Genomic DNA, 15,091 nt, shown 5'->3' on the forward strand with positions numbered 1-15,091 from the left:
TAAAGTAATAGGAAAGAGGAACTAATGTAACTAATTGTTGAAAAATACATATTATAACTGTTTTAAAGATAAAAAAAGCTGTTTTGTAAGAATAGCGATAATATGTAGTAGTAGTAACTATAAAGTATCATGATTGCAAAGTACAATTCTCAGGAAGTGTTGAAAGAAGGAAAAGGACTGCGTATATGTACTGCTTTGATAGTTGTATTAATATATTTACAAAATAACAAGGTAACCAAATGTTCCTTTTCCGCACATTAAAGGGCCCATATTATGTTATTTTCAGATCTATGTTATAATGTTGTGTCCTCATCAAAAATATGCTTGAGTTGTGTTTTGTTCCACCTTGTGATGTCATGTGGTAATAAAAACACAATGGAGCACCCACTGTGTTTTTAAACTCCATACACCTTCACTAGAATTATTTGGATAATTTCAGACCTGGAATTGCCAATCTGTACTGAATTAAAGGTAAAAGGAGCTGTTACCTTGAAAACTACCACTTCATGACTTCCCAAGGTGGAACTATTTTGAACTTTGGAGATGTAGGCAGACTAATAATAAATTACTCAAACATGTGTGAATGAAACAAAACACAACACAACTCCAGGTATGTTTTTTTATGAGGTAACAATATTATATGTTGCTTAAAGCTCACAGGAAACAATTCTGTGTAATACGGGACCTTTAAGCAATAAGTATTTATCTATGCAACATTGATGTGAATACTATTGCCAGTAATTTAACTTGTGTTACATTTACAGTAACATCACAAGTATTTTTTATTTTTTTTTATGTGAGTAAATTAAGGCCCAGCAAACTAGCTAGTCACCTTTGCCCGTCCATTTGTGTTTTCTGTCTTTTGTGTCATTTTTCATTCATTATTGTTCAATGTATTTAAATGCATTGAAAAGGCAGTGCCAAATGAGACATGTATGTGACGTGTGTTTGAAAAAGCTATTTTAAATTCCACACAAACATTTCTGTGTTTATGCATGTCAAATATGAAGGGCTTTTGTGTGAACTGGTACCTTTAAATCTATGCACTCTCCTAAAGGACTATTGCCAAACTTTCTCACTGGTGCCTATGTCAGAGCTGTTAACCCTACATGTGCCAAATCCTATGGACCCAATAAAGTCAGAGTTTAAACATTCTGCGTCCTGAGCTGCTTCTCTGGACAGGAATCTCAGGGTGAAGGATAGTATTTGTTTTTAAAGCTGTATTATGTAACTTTTTGGTTGGGGGTCCATCACCAGCTTGTTTCTGGAATGCAATAACGTCTCTGTGAAGCATTTGATGAACCCTCCATCAGAAAAGTTACACAATACACCTTTAATAAGTTATCTGTATCAGCAGTAGAATGTAGTAGGCCTATAGTAGTCATGTCAACAAACATTTATTCTTTGTAGCTGACTTCATCAACATTTTCTAGGGGTGATGTGGAGAAGGTTTCATTTGTGCTCTTCTGGATGGAGCTGAAACATCTTGATCATAAAAACACACTCCAGATGATCACAAATGAAACCTTCTCTGCACTGAACCAACTCTGTTACTCAAGTTAGATTTTCATCTGAATTTAAATTTAACATAATGTGACCAGAAAGAGCTGTCTTACTGTCTCACCTGAGCACAAGAGGTGAGCTGATTTGTACTGCTAAATATGTCTCACACACATCAAATTACAGTCAAAAACTACTACAAACTAAGGATGTGTTTGCAAATGTGTGCATTGGGTCTCCATGGTAACTGCTGAACAGTCTGCCATGGACATACATGTAGAACCCCCCCAGAATGATGTCTAAGTAATGTATCAAAGAGTGCAATACTGAAGATGGCATTTTTGGATTCACTGCAATACATATTATATTTGAGTTTTTAAAGATAAAAGTTTTGGTAAATGTGTGTTTTGTGATTCTTGGTTCTTGTCTCTGATCAGTGACTGTGTCGGCAGGAAGGAGGTGGAGCTCAGGAAATCCAATGCTTTTAGGAGATTACTCTGTTACTGGAAACCTGCAGCTGATCGGACTCTAGAGAAATCTTCAGTCATATTCAGTATATCTCTAAATATGTGAACTTGACCTTCACTAATTACACCATCAATGTAAATGTGATATTAATGATATAAACACAGCTTAAGCAATGTGAAAAAACATGCACATGCTTGAAGATACACTTGTCTCCAAGGCCCCTAACAGCTCCAGTCTTAGGTCCTCATATTTGTGTCAGATGCCCTCCCTCTTGGCCTTGCCTCCTCACGTGTTGGTGTTGTGTTTGCGCCCACAGTCGCTCTGCCCTGTAGCTGCTCCTCAGACAGGGGCTGGTGTGGAGTGGGACGCCCCGGCTGCAAGTACTGCTCACCTCTCTTTCTCCGTCGTTTGGCATATACAGTTTGACCACTAGGGGGTGCAGCTGCTCCCTGCCTCTGGCATGTGACCCACACTGCGGTGCTGGGGGCTTGGTTCAGGTCCGGGACAGTGGCATGATCCGGCCCGTGCAGCTGATACAGGGTGTGGCTGGTGGGTTCAGTGTGTACTGCCTCTGCATGGACTGAGACCTCTGTGAAGAGGCACAAGCATGAGTTTATGCTCCTGATACAAATACGTGATCAACAGGATACATATAGCCACAGGGATTAAAGGTGCATTATGTCAATTTTCTGGTGGAGGTCCACCACTTGCTTTTCTGTATGGAGATGTTATTGCTTTGTCAGAAATGTTTCACTATGTGACTTTAAACCTTTCTATCATCATGGAGACCAAACCAAATCAGTTACTGGTCAGATCTCTATAATTGAATAAATGTAGGGTAGATTTGTTTATTGTCATATTCGAACATTTGAAGCAGAGCAATGACACGAAGGTGACGAACCCCTGACCAAAAAGTTACATAATGCACTTTTAAGTAATATATCTTTAAATAACATTAAATAACCTACCAGTCACAATTGAGACAGTGAAATATCAGCACAGTGGATCCTGCATTTTTTTCCTTTACAACACAAAGTAAAGGAATGCATTTGGACGCAATCCTGGAAACAACTCCTTCCCTCTGAAGCTGGTCTCTGCTGCTGAAACAGGGAAACTCAAACTGAAGTGAGCTATGGAAGCACTGTGAAAATCGGTTAATTAACAGAACTGTTTTTACACAGTCTGTATAAGCATATTATAAACTCATCATATTGTGTGATAATGGCCAGTATAATCATTTTAACATCTTCATTTGAGATCATTTCAGTGCAATGGCAGAAACCAGCTTCTACTGAAATAATACCTTTACCTTATGGAAGTGAATCTAAAGAACTTAAATCAGTGCCCAGAAATGGAAGTTGGAGCCATTGGAAACATCTGCCGCATGTTTACTTTCACTTTCACTTTCGCTGCATGTATCCAGTCACCAATGGCACTGTTCACCCACCCTCATCTCACTCTCTCCATTTCTGGGTTCCTCTGTGACAATGGACAAAGTAAAAAAAAATCTTAAATCTTAAAAAATATTTGAAGAAATTAATGTCCTGGCTTCTTGGTTTAATTTCATGAATTCCTTGTTTAGACAGGTTTAGTTTTGGTGTAGTCCAGATTTAATCCCAGTTCTGTGTCAGTATTATTGTGCTAGAAGCTATGCAGCATTTGAACCCTAAAACCTGCACTACAGTAAGCACATTTGTGATAATGTATGTTTTAAAAACGTAAAATTCTGGGTTACCCCGATTTAATATCTTTATTCTTGACAGTCCCTGAAAAGCTTTTAAAAATAATTTGATAGTGAGTTTATTATTGATTACTGACAGTGTAAACATGAGACATCGCAAAAATGCTCACTTCCATTGACTGTATCTCTATAATTTTTTTTGTTCATTTTATAGGAACAGCGCTTATTAATGAACTTCTGTAAACTTTACAGTATAAAAATTATAAAGATGGAAACTATTTTGCTTTCAGATCCAGATCCATCAATGTACACTTGTCCGTTAGCATTAGCCACAGACTCGCTAACACTCTCTCCGCTCCTGTCCATCAAACTGTCAGCGGACCAGAGCACTGAGTACACACAGTACACACAGTACACACAGTACACACAGTACACACAGTACACACAGGGCCTGAAGCTGATTTCACTGTTTTTAAGGAGCTTTGCATTGGTCTCATCAGAACCAGCACGGCCCATGTCAGCACACTGTAATGGGCTCAGAGCAGGACTCAGGCCAGTGGAGTCCAGTTACAGCGCACAAAGTGAACATGATCTGACCTTTGACCTCTTTCATTTATCTTTAAATGAGTGGAAGAGTTTTTCTGAAGGCAGTTTCAACTTTTGATAATTACTATGTAAAAAGACTAGTACAAATTCACCATGTTTGTCCTTACTAAAAAATCAGTTTTTACAGCTAAGTTGTGTGATAAAAACATTCAACTTTGAAACATACTGCATGTAAGTATAGATATATTGTAAAAGCAGCTTTTGGTCAAATTTTTTATGGTCAGGAAGTAACATTGGTGCTTGGTTAGCATGCTTGTTGTTGTTAGCTTTACCCCCTCTGAGATTAGTGAAATGTGCTTATCTTATTGTTGTGAATATTTAGGATGCTTAGAAATGCATCAGGAAAGTGAGGAATTAATTTAGAGCTCCTGCAAAGCCTTTAAAATCAGCTAAAAATTAAGTAAAAATCTAGTACCTTAAAAGCGTCTAAAAAGCATGTAGTGAAAAGGTAGCTCGACTATACTGATAAGATTTTTTATTAGATAAGACATTGCGAAACTGCATAATGTTGTGATTCTGTTAATTAAATACTTTTTATTACACAGCCAAAGCCATAGAGGTCGTTCAGGTGTTGCTCCGTGAAATACAGATCACTGATGTGGGCAGACATTTTACATTATATAACTTTACTAGAAACAGATCTGAAGGAAAAGGTATTTACCATTACCAGTATTTTCAGTTCTTAATCAAACTTGCTTAAAGGGCCCATATTATGCCATTTCCAGACCTATGTTATAATGCTGTTTCCTCATTACAAATATATCTGGAACTTTATTTAGTTTCATTTACACATGTTTAACACACAAAGAGTGCATATTTAGGTTGTGTTCTTTTCTCAAACTGAAAGCACTCTGTTCCACCTTGTGATGTCATTTGGTAATGCAGGAAGTGCTCCAGTCCATACACTTTGCGTAGATTCATTTGGATGGTATGACATGTGTGAATGAAACAAAACACAGCTCCAGGTATGTTTTTGATGAGGTAATAATATTCTAACATGGCAAAAAGCTTACAAGAGTCCATTTTGTGTGTAATATAGGACCTTTAAGAGCTGCTAAAGTAACCCAGTCTATAACAAAGGAGAACAGAACTGGTCTATTCTCCCATAATGCAAGCAAACTGAAGAAGAAGCATTCGACCTTTGCTTTGTAACATCACAGGGACTGAGACGCCACGCCAATTTCCTGCTGTCTCTGCTGTCAATCTGATATGCCTGTTATGAAAAGCTTATATCAGATTCAAATAGGCTCATATCAACTGCTTTTTATATTCAAGCTTCTCAATAATGCATAAAACCAGTTCTCAAAAGTTGGGAGGCTTTGTATAAACATAGAACTAAATCATATCAGGTGTTGAAACCAATAATTGTTGTTTTGTTTTTTCATCATATTTTGACCAACTTTAAAGGTACACTATAAAACTTAGTCATAGATGTTATTGCTTTGTCTGGAATGTTCCACACAATGGCATTAAACATACAGTAACTATCTCAGTTGGCAGACATAGTTTCATAGTGCATCTTTAAACATCCAATTAAACATCCAAAGGGTGCACAGACTTTTTTCCGTCAAGGGCCACATATCAAAACATAATAATATAAAGATAATATAATAGATCATTTGATAAGTGCATTTTTATAACAGATTTGAGTGAGATAATACACCTTTCATTTTATGCTTAGATCCAATATGGTGCACTAAATATTTGTTATTGGCTTTATCAAGTTAGATTTTCACAAACTTGCAGTAAAAAGTCTTGCATAATAGTTTGGACATGCCTGATAGAGGAAAATATATATCTTAAAATCTGTCATCATCATAATCCAGCTATACTCTAGGCTTTGATGTAAGATAACTGATGTGTTGCTTGCATCAAATACCAAATATGTGCTGTCTATTTATCTGTCTATCATAAAGTGGTCTCAACCCCTGATATGTTGTTTATCTTCTCTTTTGAAAAGCTTTTAAACACAGCTCCCAACTTCTTTTGAACTTTGAAAAGAATGAGCCCAGCTCCTCTGTGCCTGTACCAGTCTCATACCTACTTTTGTTCTTGTGTTTGGTGCAGATGGTGCTCCTGTGTGGACTGTCCCAAAGTCCCCCTCAGTGGAGCAGATGAGGAACGGTCTGACCCCTCTGCACTCAGCAGAGCCCTCCCCGGACTCCCGAAAACGCAGCCTGCCCCATGGAGCTGAGGTGAGAGCAAAGTTGAAGTGTCCATCACCTGCTTGTTTCTGTGGAGATATCATTGCTCTACCTGGAGCGTTCTACAGTATGACATTAAGCAGCTCTACCTTACATTTATTAATTTCCATGTGGTTTTATAGCTCAAAAGTACCTAGAAAAACAGGCATTCTGACTGTGAGCGGGGATGCCTCTTGACAAATCTAACCTTTAACTTGGTCTGGTTTGGTCTCCATGATAATAAAAGGATTTAATACCATAGTGTGAAACATTCCAGACAAAGACATAACATCTCCATGGAGAAAATTGACAGAATTTTTATTTGACAGAACCTCCATCAGAAAATTACACAATGGTCCTTTAACGGGGCTGATAATGATAAGGTGTTTTTATATGTTTTGCTATTCATCAGAAAGGTACAAAGTTGTGACCATAAATGCCTTAATTGAGACTCAAATTTTGTACAAGAGTTAATGATTTATAACTATAGGTTGTATGGACATAGTTAACCCACTAGCTAGTTCTAAATAAGAAGTGAGCATGAACGCACTTCTGGCTCCATCAACTCCAGCTTCGTTCACTTTGTACTGAAAAATCATCAACCCTCTCTCTGTAACTGCTGCTGTCAGGCTGCTTGTTTTGATCTTAAAATATTCGTATTAACCCGATCTACATGATCCTGGTGTTTTTATTTCACTCAGTTAAAATCGATTTCTATTCCTGATATAGAACTCAGCTCCAAATGTGCTCCTGTAACTGCTAGCCTCGTGGAGCTCTATGTGAGTGGAGCCGAACGCCACAGGTGACATTCACTTTATACATGTTAATAGCTGAACTTCATTTGCCAGTTTGATGGTTTTTGTACCAGTCCCGAGCTTGGAAAAAGGAGTAGGGTTAAGTAAGGGAGGGCATAGGAAGTAAAAACTATACCAAATCAATGCATCATACTAGATAAAGACAGAAGAAAAGCTTTTTTTTTCTCTAATTATAGTATTGCATTTTGTCATTCACTGATAATTCACATTTTTTAAACAAGTCATTTATTTATTTATTTTTTATCTTTTTATCCCCTCTAAATTTCACCCTGACCCTCCCTCTTAAAAAACTTACAAAATAAAAGTTTGACAACTCTGTATATTTTTGTTAGTTCCATGGCAGTAATCAGTATTTTTACTCACTGTTTGCCTGTCAGCAACAAAGATTAGCCTCCTATCACAGATTACAGACACATGAGTTGTGCTTTGTAGTTATTGTATCAAAACAAACCCAAAGAGGATTTGTGCTGTTTCCCTGTTTTGAATGTGTCTCTTGTGTCTGGTGAATGTTTGATCACAGCTGTCATATTTAATGGGTCGTGGATGAGTTGGATCTGCTGAGGGATTTTCCACAGTATGATAACCATGACAATGGACTTTTTCAATAAAAGTGTTGCTGATATATGATCTGTTGCTCCTTGGTTATGTCTTACTTTGGTGCAGAGATTTGGTGAAACACAGATCAGTTAATATCAGAGCGATGCTGCAGTTTGGTACAGTAGGATTAAGCACGCAGGGTTTTAAATATTATTAAATATATTATTAAGTGAAATATTATAGGAAACTACTCTAGGCTTTTGATGATGATGTAGTGTGACCAAATATAATTATAGATTCAATGGATTTTGGCCAGCAATGTACTTCTGCTCATCAATTATCTACATGGGTTTATGGGTCGTTTGAACAAAGTTTGAGGAAGGAAAACAGGGAGGACGATGATGTGAGGTGTCCAAGTTGACAACAGCTAATGCATGGTTCTTTGGAAAATATTTTCCTGTTCTTGGCTCTCCTCCAATATTTGTTCTGCTTATTTGTTCGCTGATGAGTTTGTAGCTGTCTGTGAAATTGTGAATCCAGTAGATTTTTAATTTTGGCTCTTACATGGCTGTACATAACTACAGCTGCCATATGCAGTTCCTTCTGCATTTTCTCTTGCTTCGTTACTTTTTTTCCTCAGTAACTGTTCATATGCATGTGTCGCATTCATTTCAGTTCCAGCCAATGCAAGTTTTCTTCAGCTGAAGAAATGTCTGTTTTTAGTTCACTGATGAAGCAGTTACACAAGTGTGTTTCCCAAACATCATGCGTCCTCTTTCCTCTCCTCTCTCTTTCTCTCCTCTGTCTTCTCTCTTAGTCTCACCTCTTCTCTCCTTTCTCTCTCTTGCTCTTCTCTCCTCTTCCCTCATGCTTCTGTCTCCTCTCTAACTCTGTAACCTCTCTCCTCTCTCCCCTCTCTCCCTCTCCAAACTCTTCTCCCACTCCTCTCCCTTTCTATCTCACCTCTCCCCTTTCCTGTCCCTACTCCCTCTGCTCCTTTCTCCTCTCTTCCTGTTCTCTTCTCTCTAACTAAAATATTTCCATACTTTTTTAAATGGTTAAATGTTGTAATGTATGTTTCTAGAAGATTCCCACCTACCTTACACATACACATTTACATACACAAACACATGCACATTCACATATACATACATACATTTACGCACATGTCAGTTACAGTGTGTTTACATGGGTCATGTATGCAGTACATTGATCCAGTTACGTAAAGCTGTAGTGGATAATGGACAGTCTGTGGAATACATAATACACATAAGTAGGTTTGGGGTCTCTGCCCTTGCTCTAATAGTGTCTGTGTAATGTTAGTTGAGTTGTTTCATATCACTGGTGTAAGAGAGAATCTTGTTAAATGTATTATCTGACAATAATATACATTAATGTAAACAAGACACAGCACAGGAGTGTTTTATATCTGAGAGAAGAACTCAGCCTAAATATGTAGTATTTGTGTGTTAAACATGTGTGAATGAAACAAAACACAACCCCAGGTATGTTTTTGATGAGGAAACATTATAACATAGATCAGAAAATAGCCTAATACTGCATTACCAATGCTACTGATACTACATTTATACAGGCTATGTCCACTGTCTAAGATTCACCAGTTTTATGCATCATTATTTTGGGCTATAGTTATTTATTTGGGTCTTATTCATTTTGATTTAGCCACATTTAGTCTGTGGATTTAAAACATCCAAAGTTACAGAAGTGAATGAAAGATTTCCGTTTTCTAAGTTTGTTGATAAAGATTTATATGCCCACGAGCCAGACTTTTAATTATGCACACAACAGGGAAACGAAAAGCTCCATCAATCTTGTGAGTAAAAAGCACTGCAGCTTCCACTTCCTCTTTTGTCGGCCAATGCCATGACACTACTGTATAATTTATGCTTCAGCGGTGTACTGTTTGTGGAAGTCAATTCTCCATCCAATCTTCTTTCCCATACTTTGGAGGGCTTCCAGCTTTACATGTAATCTCAGGAATAGACAGACTGGGAGTGTGTGCTTGTGTTAGAGTGATAAAGTATTTTTTTTCTTTTGAATGATGGATTGCGTAAAGGGCCTATACTATACACTATTTTCTGATCTATGTTACAATGTAGTTTCCTCATCAAAAACATACCTGGAGTTGTGTTTTGTTCCATTCACACGTTTAACACACAAATCCTGCATATTTAGGCAGTTTTCTCTTTTTTACACCTTCATCTTGAATCTGTGCTGTGCCTTGAAGATGTAAAAGCACTACTGTGTATAAAAATCGCTACCATTTGGATTATTTCAGACCTGGAATCGCCAATCGCTACTGAAGAAAAGGTTAAAGGAGCTATTAACGTGAAAACTTCCACTACGTGATGTCACAATGTGTTATAGTGTTTTGAGCTTAAAGGATGTAGACAGACTAATAATAAAGGATTGCTCAAATGTGTGTGAATGAAACAAAACACAGCTCCAGGTATTTTGGGGTAACAATTTTCTTACATGGCTTAAAGCTCACAAGAGTCTTTTCTGTGTAATATGGAACTTTTAAACAATTGAGACTACAGAACAGAGATACCCTTATATAAAATGATTATGTCACCATTTTCCACTAAATTTTATTTTTTTATTTTTTGAATAATCACACAGTCTACTTATAATATACACATTAATAGAGATGTTATTGTCATGTATTATACAGCACTAAAACACCTGTAATTGAGTAAATATAAAATAGATTTAAATCAGTTTAATTCCATACTGTAGAACTTTCCAGGCAAAGCAGTAACGTCTGTGTGGAGGCAGCCAGTTAATGGACCTCCCTCCAGAAAACTTACGTAGCACACTTTCAACATAAAACAAACTATATTTATTTTACTTTTTTTGAGTCTGGCAAAATTCTGTCTGCAGAACTGAAATGGGATAACCCCCGTTACACAATGGCTCTAATATGTTTTCATTCACATCTTTGTTTGTTTACACTTCTTAAGCATTTTGACCTATTTTCTCTGGACATGTTGCTAAATTTAGCACGTGTCATTGTGGTGTTACAGGGACACAATCAGTAACTTCAGTTTACCGCCAGAGGGCAGCAAAGTCCATCAAGTCACAGCTCAGCATCAGCTCAACCAAGCCAATCTCACATCTGCATTATACATGGGGAGATCTACAGTTATATAATACACACAGCAGAAAAAATGAAACAAAAAAGAAGACAAGCATTGTCTAAATAAAATAGTTTTATCTGAGCCAGATTGCATTTTGGTTATGCTAAAGGTGCTTTGTCTCATTTTTTCGTGTAGGGGTGTGCAAAAATATTGAAATATTGTGATCCTAAATTTGGTGTATTGGTATCTTGCCAAGAGTATTTTTTTTTGTATCTTTTTTTGGGGGGGCCTCACTACAATTTTGTTGCTCATTTAGTAGAAGAAAACGTGTTTATGCAATATTATATATCATTACATATTCAGTATTTTGATGATTAAAATGGATAGTATAAAAGTATAAATAGTATTTCATATTAAATTTGCACAGGTAGTTTACGAAAGAAATATTGTTGCTAAAATGTATTTGGTTCATGATACTCCATATCATGGAGTATCATGGAGTATTATGTGCAATATATTATATATATTGCACATTGCACATATATTATCACATATATCACCATATTATGATAATATCGTATCGTGAGCCGACCATATCGTATTGTGAGGGACTCATGATTCCCAGCCCTATTCTTCTAGTTCAGGAAGTGGCACCAGGCAGTCTAACATAAAAGCAGCTATCCCAGACAGCTGTTTCTTTGTTACGGTGCAGTATTAGGTGAGTGTGGGTCGGGCAAACAGTTCAAACTAAATCTTGTTTGTCAGTCACAGTTCAAAATACAACACAGCACCTTTGAGTCCAACTACTTTTTTACTTAAGAGATTTTTTTGTATTTTCTGGATGTTGGTTGAAGAAATAGATATCTCCAATCCCTGGGTATATTTGTTTTGGCCCCCGGTCATCTCTCCAAATGGAAAACTACCAGTAACAGAGGAAAAAAAGAGAGCGACAGTTCAGGAGAAAAGGGAGTTTACTCAAAGCCATTACTGAAAGAATCTCCAATCCAACTTTATTTATATAGCACATTTTACCAACACAAAGTTTCCAAAGTCTGCACACAGTAGGCACAATAAAGGTTAGCACATTAAATAAAATAAAGCATAAAAAAATCAATAAGCAGTCAGTAAAAAACATAGGAAAATGCTAAAGTCTCTGGGGGATAATAATAACTGGGGGAGGAATAGAAAATATGACCAGGACAGCAAACACTACTATTGAACGATTATATTCTTATATTGTAGATAGTATTTTTAATTTCTTATTCCTGGTGATAGTGTAAAAAACACTTTAACTATTAAAGGTGCATTAAGCAACTTGTATGGTGGATTGTCCACGATTTCCTTTTCTCCATGGAAATATCTTTGCCCGGAATGTTCCACAGTAGGGCATTGAACATATCTCCCTTGGATTTGTTCACTTACAGGTGTTTTATAACTCAAAAATACCTTAAAAACATGAATTCTTACCACATGCAGGCTTGCTTCTCCATAGATCTGACCATTCACCTGTCTCCATTATGAGTAGTTATCAAGTTCATTTCCATACTGGGTGGAATAATCAGAAAAACAAGAATATCTCCCCCAGAAAAGTTACACAGTGCACCTTTAAATGTTGTATTTCAAATGGGCATAAGTGACATTTTGATACATTTATAGCAAAAGCAAAATTATACACATTTTCCAGTTCATTTTATTGAGTTGGTTGCTAAACTTAGGCTATGTTTATATGATGATGGTCTGAACAGAAGACACAAAAGTGGCGTTTGGTCTTCACTTTTAATTCTGTGTTTAGACAAGTGTTTTCAGGAGGAAATCTGCATGCATACGATGACGCAAAAGTGTGTGGAATTTGTTTGGGTATGTATGCCATCTGACATGTTTTTTTCTGTGTACTGTATGTATGTAAATGCGTACGCCACATGAGCAGATCTGACCAGAGTTTTGTGTCTTGGGCAGCATAGATGGATATGCTACGGCAGAGCATATTCAACTTTTCCACTCTGGAGGGTGGTTTCTGATTGTTGTGTTTTTAAGCCCCAAAAACGCCATCACTCTCTAAACAAAAGGCACTTTCAATAAAATATTTGTCGTTTTTACCCACAAGCATTCTTGTGTAAACAGGCCCTTAAACAGCACATAAAACATATATAAAGAAGTAAAAATAAAGTGCTTTTTGGCACCATAAACATGCATACTTCATATATTTTATTCTGCAATGTCAGTATGGGTTTCTGGTCATTTTAATTATTATTATTATTGACTGCAACTGCACAATACGTCTAAACATTTCTGCACCACTTATCTGCCTTGTAAATGAGCTTTCCTGATGTTAACACCACAGATTGAGATGAGTGGTGCATGCTGGGTAATCATTAGCGCCAGGAAAAAGGTGGAGGCACAGAAGCACTTTAAACCAGGCCAACGCTGTTGGTTACATCACAATTCCCCATCTACGTCACTGGGACTTCCCCCTAGCTTCAGAATATGTCTCCTCTCTGTGTGTGGAGAGAGAGAGAGAGGAGAGACCCGCCCCAGTTCTGCTTATATACCAACCCAGAAACACCACCAGGATACCACTAGTGCCAGCAGTTTTTATCAAAGCAAGACGCACTCAAGAGACAAAGTTTGGGCAGGATATTTGAGCATTTTTGCTGCATACCTTTTTTATTTTCACTTTCAATATTCTGTCTTTTCGGAGATGAGGTCTAGTGTGGTTCAAGTCAAGTCACCAGCATCACAGCATTGCAGCGTAAGTGTAATTTTCTGTATAATACTCTTAAGCTCTTTGTATTGTAGCCCAGCGCTTTGTATGGTACTGCATGCGAGAATATAGGATGAAACGCAAAGGCCTAAAGGGTTTACCCAGAGTGCACTGCTTCAGCTGTAAACACCACTTCACTGTGAGTCTTTGAGAGTTCATAAATTATACAAGAAGCATGCCAACAGGGCTCTCTGTATGTGCATGCTTTTACATATAGTGGGTCTGAAGGATGCTAGGTTAAAACTAGTGTGAACAGGCACTGCAGAGTAACTAAGAGGTATTGTATGGGTGGTACAAGTGAAAGCGTAATGAACATTTTTGGATTGTAAGTCTTTAAAAGTCCTATATTACATAAAATTGACTCTTGTGAGCTTTAAACTATAGTATAATGCTATTACCTCCTCAAAAACATTTAAAACTTTCATCTTTAGTTCAGTAGAAATGCGCAATTCCAGGGCTGAAATTATCCAAATGATTCAAGTTGTATGAAGTCTAAAAACACAGTGGAGCAGCAGGAAACACTCACGGCTCTCACAAGCTGCTGTTAGTGTTTTCTGTATGAGAAAAGAACTCAGCCTAAATATGCAGGGTTTGTGTGTTAAACATGTGTGAATGAAACAAAACACAACTCCACATTTGTTATGAGGACATAAGATTATAACATAGAACAGAAAATAGTGTAATATAGGGCCTTTAATTTATAGCACTTGAAAACTGCCTTTGTCTATTACAACAGCTGTCTACTAAATTGGATTTTAACCAATAAGCCATAATTAAAATTGGTATAATCATTGAGTGATGCTGTCGTATGCCCGGGAGCATGCCTATGTTCCCACAGCCTTATATTCCCTCATTTCTAAGTTTTAATTTTTTTTTCTTCCAAAAATAGGCCCTATGTTCCCACATTTCCTTTATCATTGATTTGCATCAGATTTTATCCTCATTTCTCCAAGTTTGGTAGTCGGTTATACCCAACCTATTCTCCAGCAGCAGTTGAATACAGATGTAATGCAGAGGTCATGGTGCAAAGGAGCCTAGGTTGAAATGACTCTGAATCATCGATTTAAATGCGATATAGAAATAAAAATGTATTTAAATTAAAGTTTCATTTTGAGAAAAATCTTAGAAATAAGAACAATTTTAGAAATGAGGGAACATAGGGCTGACCTCTTACGTGTACCACAGTTTGAGACCACTGTGTTTTAAAGGCTATAACATATGGATTTGTGTCAGCTCAGAAGCTTTTCCTATGGGACATGACTGGTCCTGTACACAAACAGTAGAAATAGGAACAGTCTGAACCTCCTGGTGAATAAAAATTATGTATTGAAACAGAATATGTATCACATTATATAAGTGTAACTATTTTTCCAAAAAAATTATGTTTATTTCAGTGCCTTGCTTACCGTGGAGGTGATTAAAACTACTGCACTACTAAA

The 15,091-nt window shown here is 37.0% G+C and overlaps 1 protein-coding gene across 2 annotated transcripts in view; it reads left to right on the forward strand.

Moving 5' to 3' along the window:
* Nucleotides 1–15,091, forward strand: part of LOC110167276 (oxysterol-binding protein-related protein 10) — a 100,227-nt gene that overhangs the window by 65,528 nt on the left and 19,608 nt on the right. For both annotated transcript variants that reach the window (XM_020932609.2, XM_020932607.2), the window contains exon 7: nt 6,323–6,450. In XM_020932609.2, coding sequence (XP_020788268.2) covers nt 6,323–6,450 — 128 coding nt within the window. The remainder of the gene's footprint in view (nt 1–6,322; nt 6,451–15,091) is intronic.

The sequence above is a fragment of the Boleophthalmus pectinirostris genome, unplaced genomic scaffold (assembly GCF_026225935.1).
Source record: "Boleophthalmus pectinirostris isolate CB_2022bp ecotype Guang Dong unplaced genomic scaffold, ASM2622593v1 HiC_scaffold_21, whole genome shotgun sequence".
Lineage (NCBI taxonomy): Eukaryota > Metazoa > Chordata > Actinopteri > Gobiiformes > Gobiidae > Boleophthalmus > Boleophthalmus pectinirostris.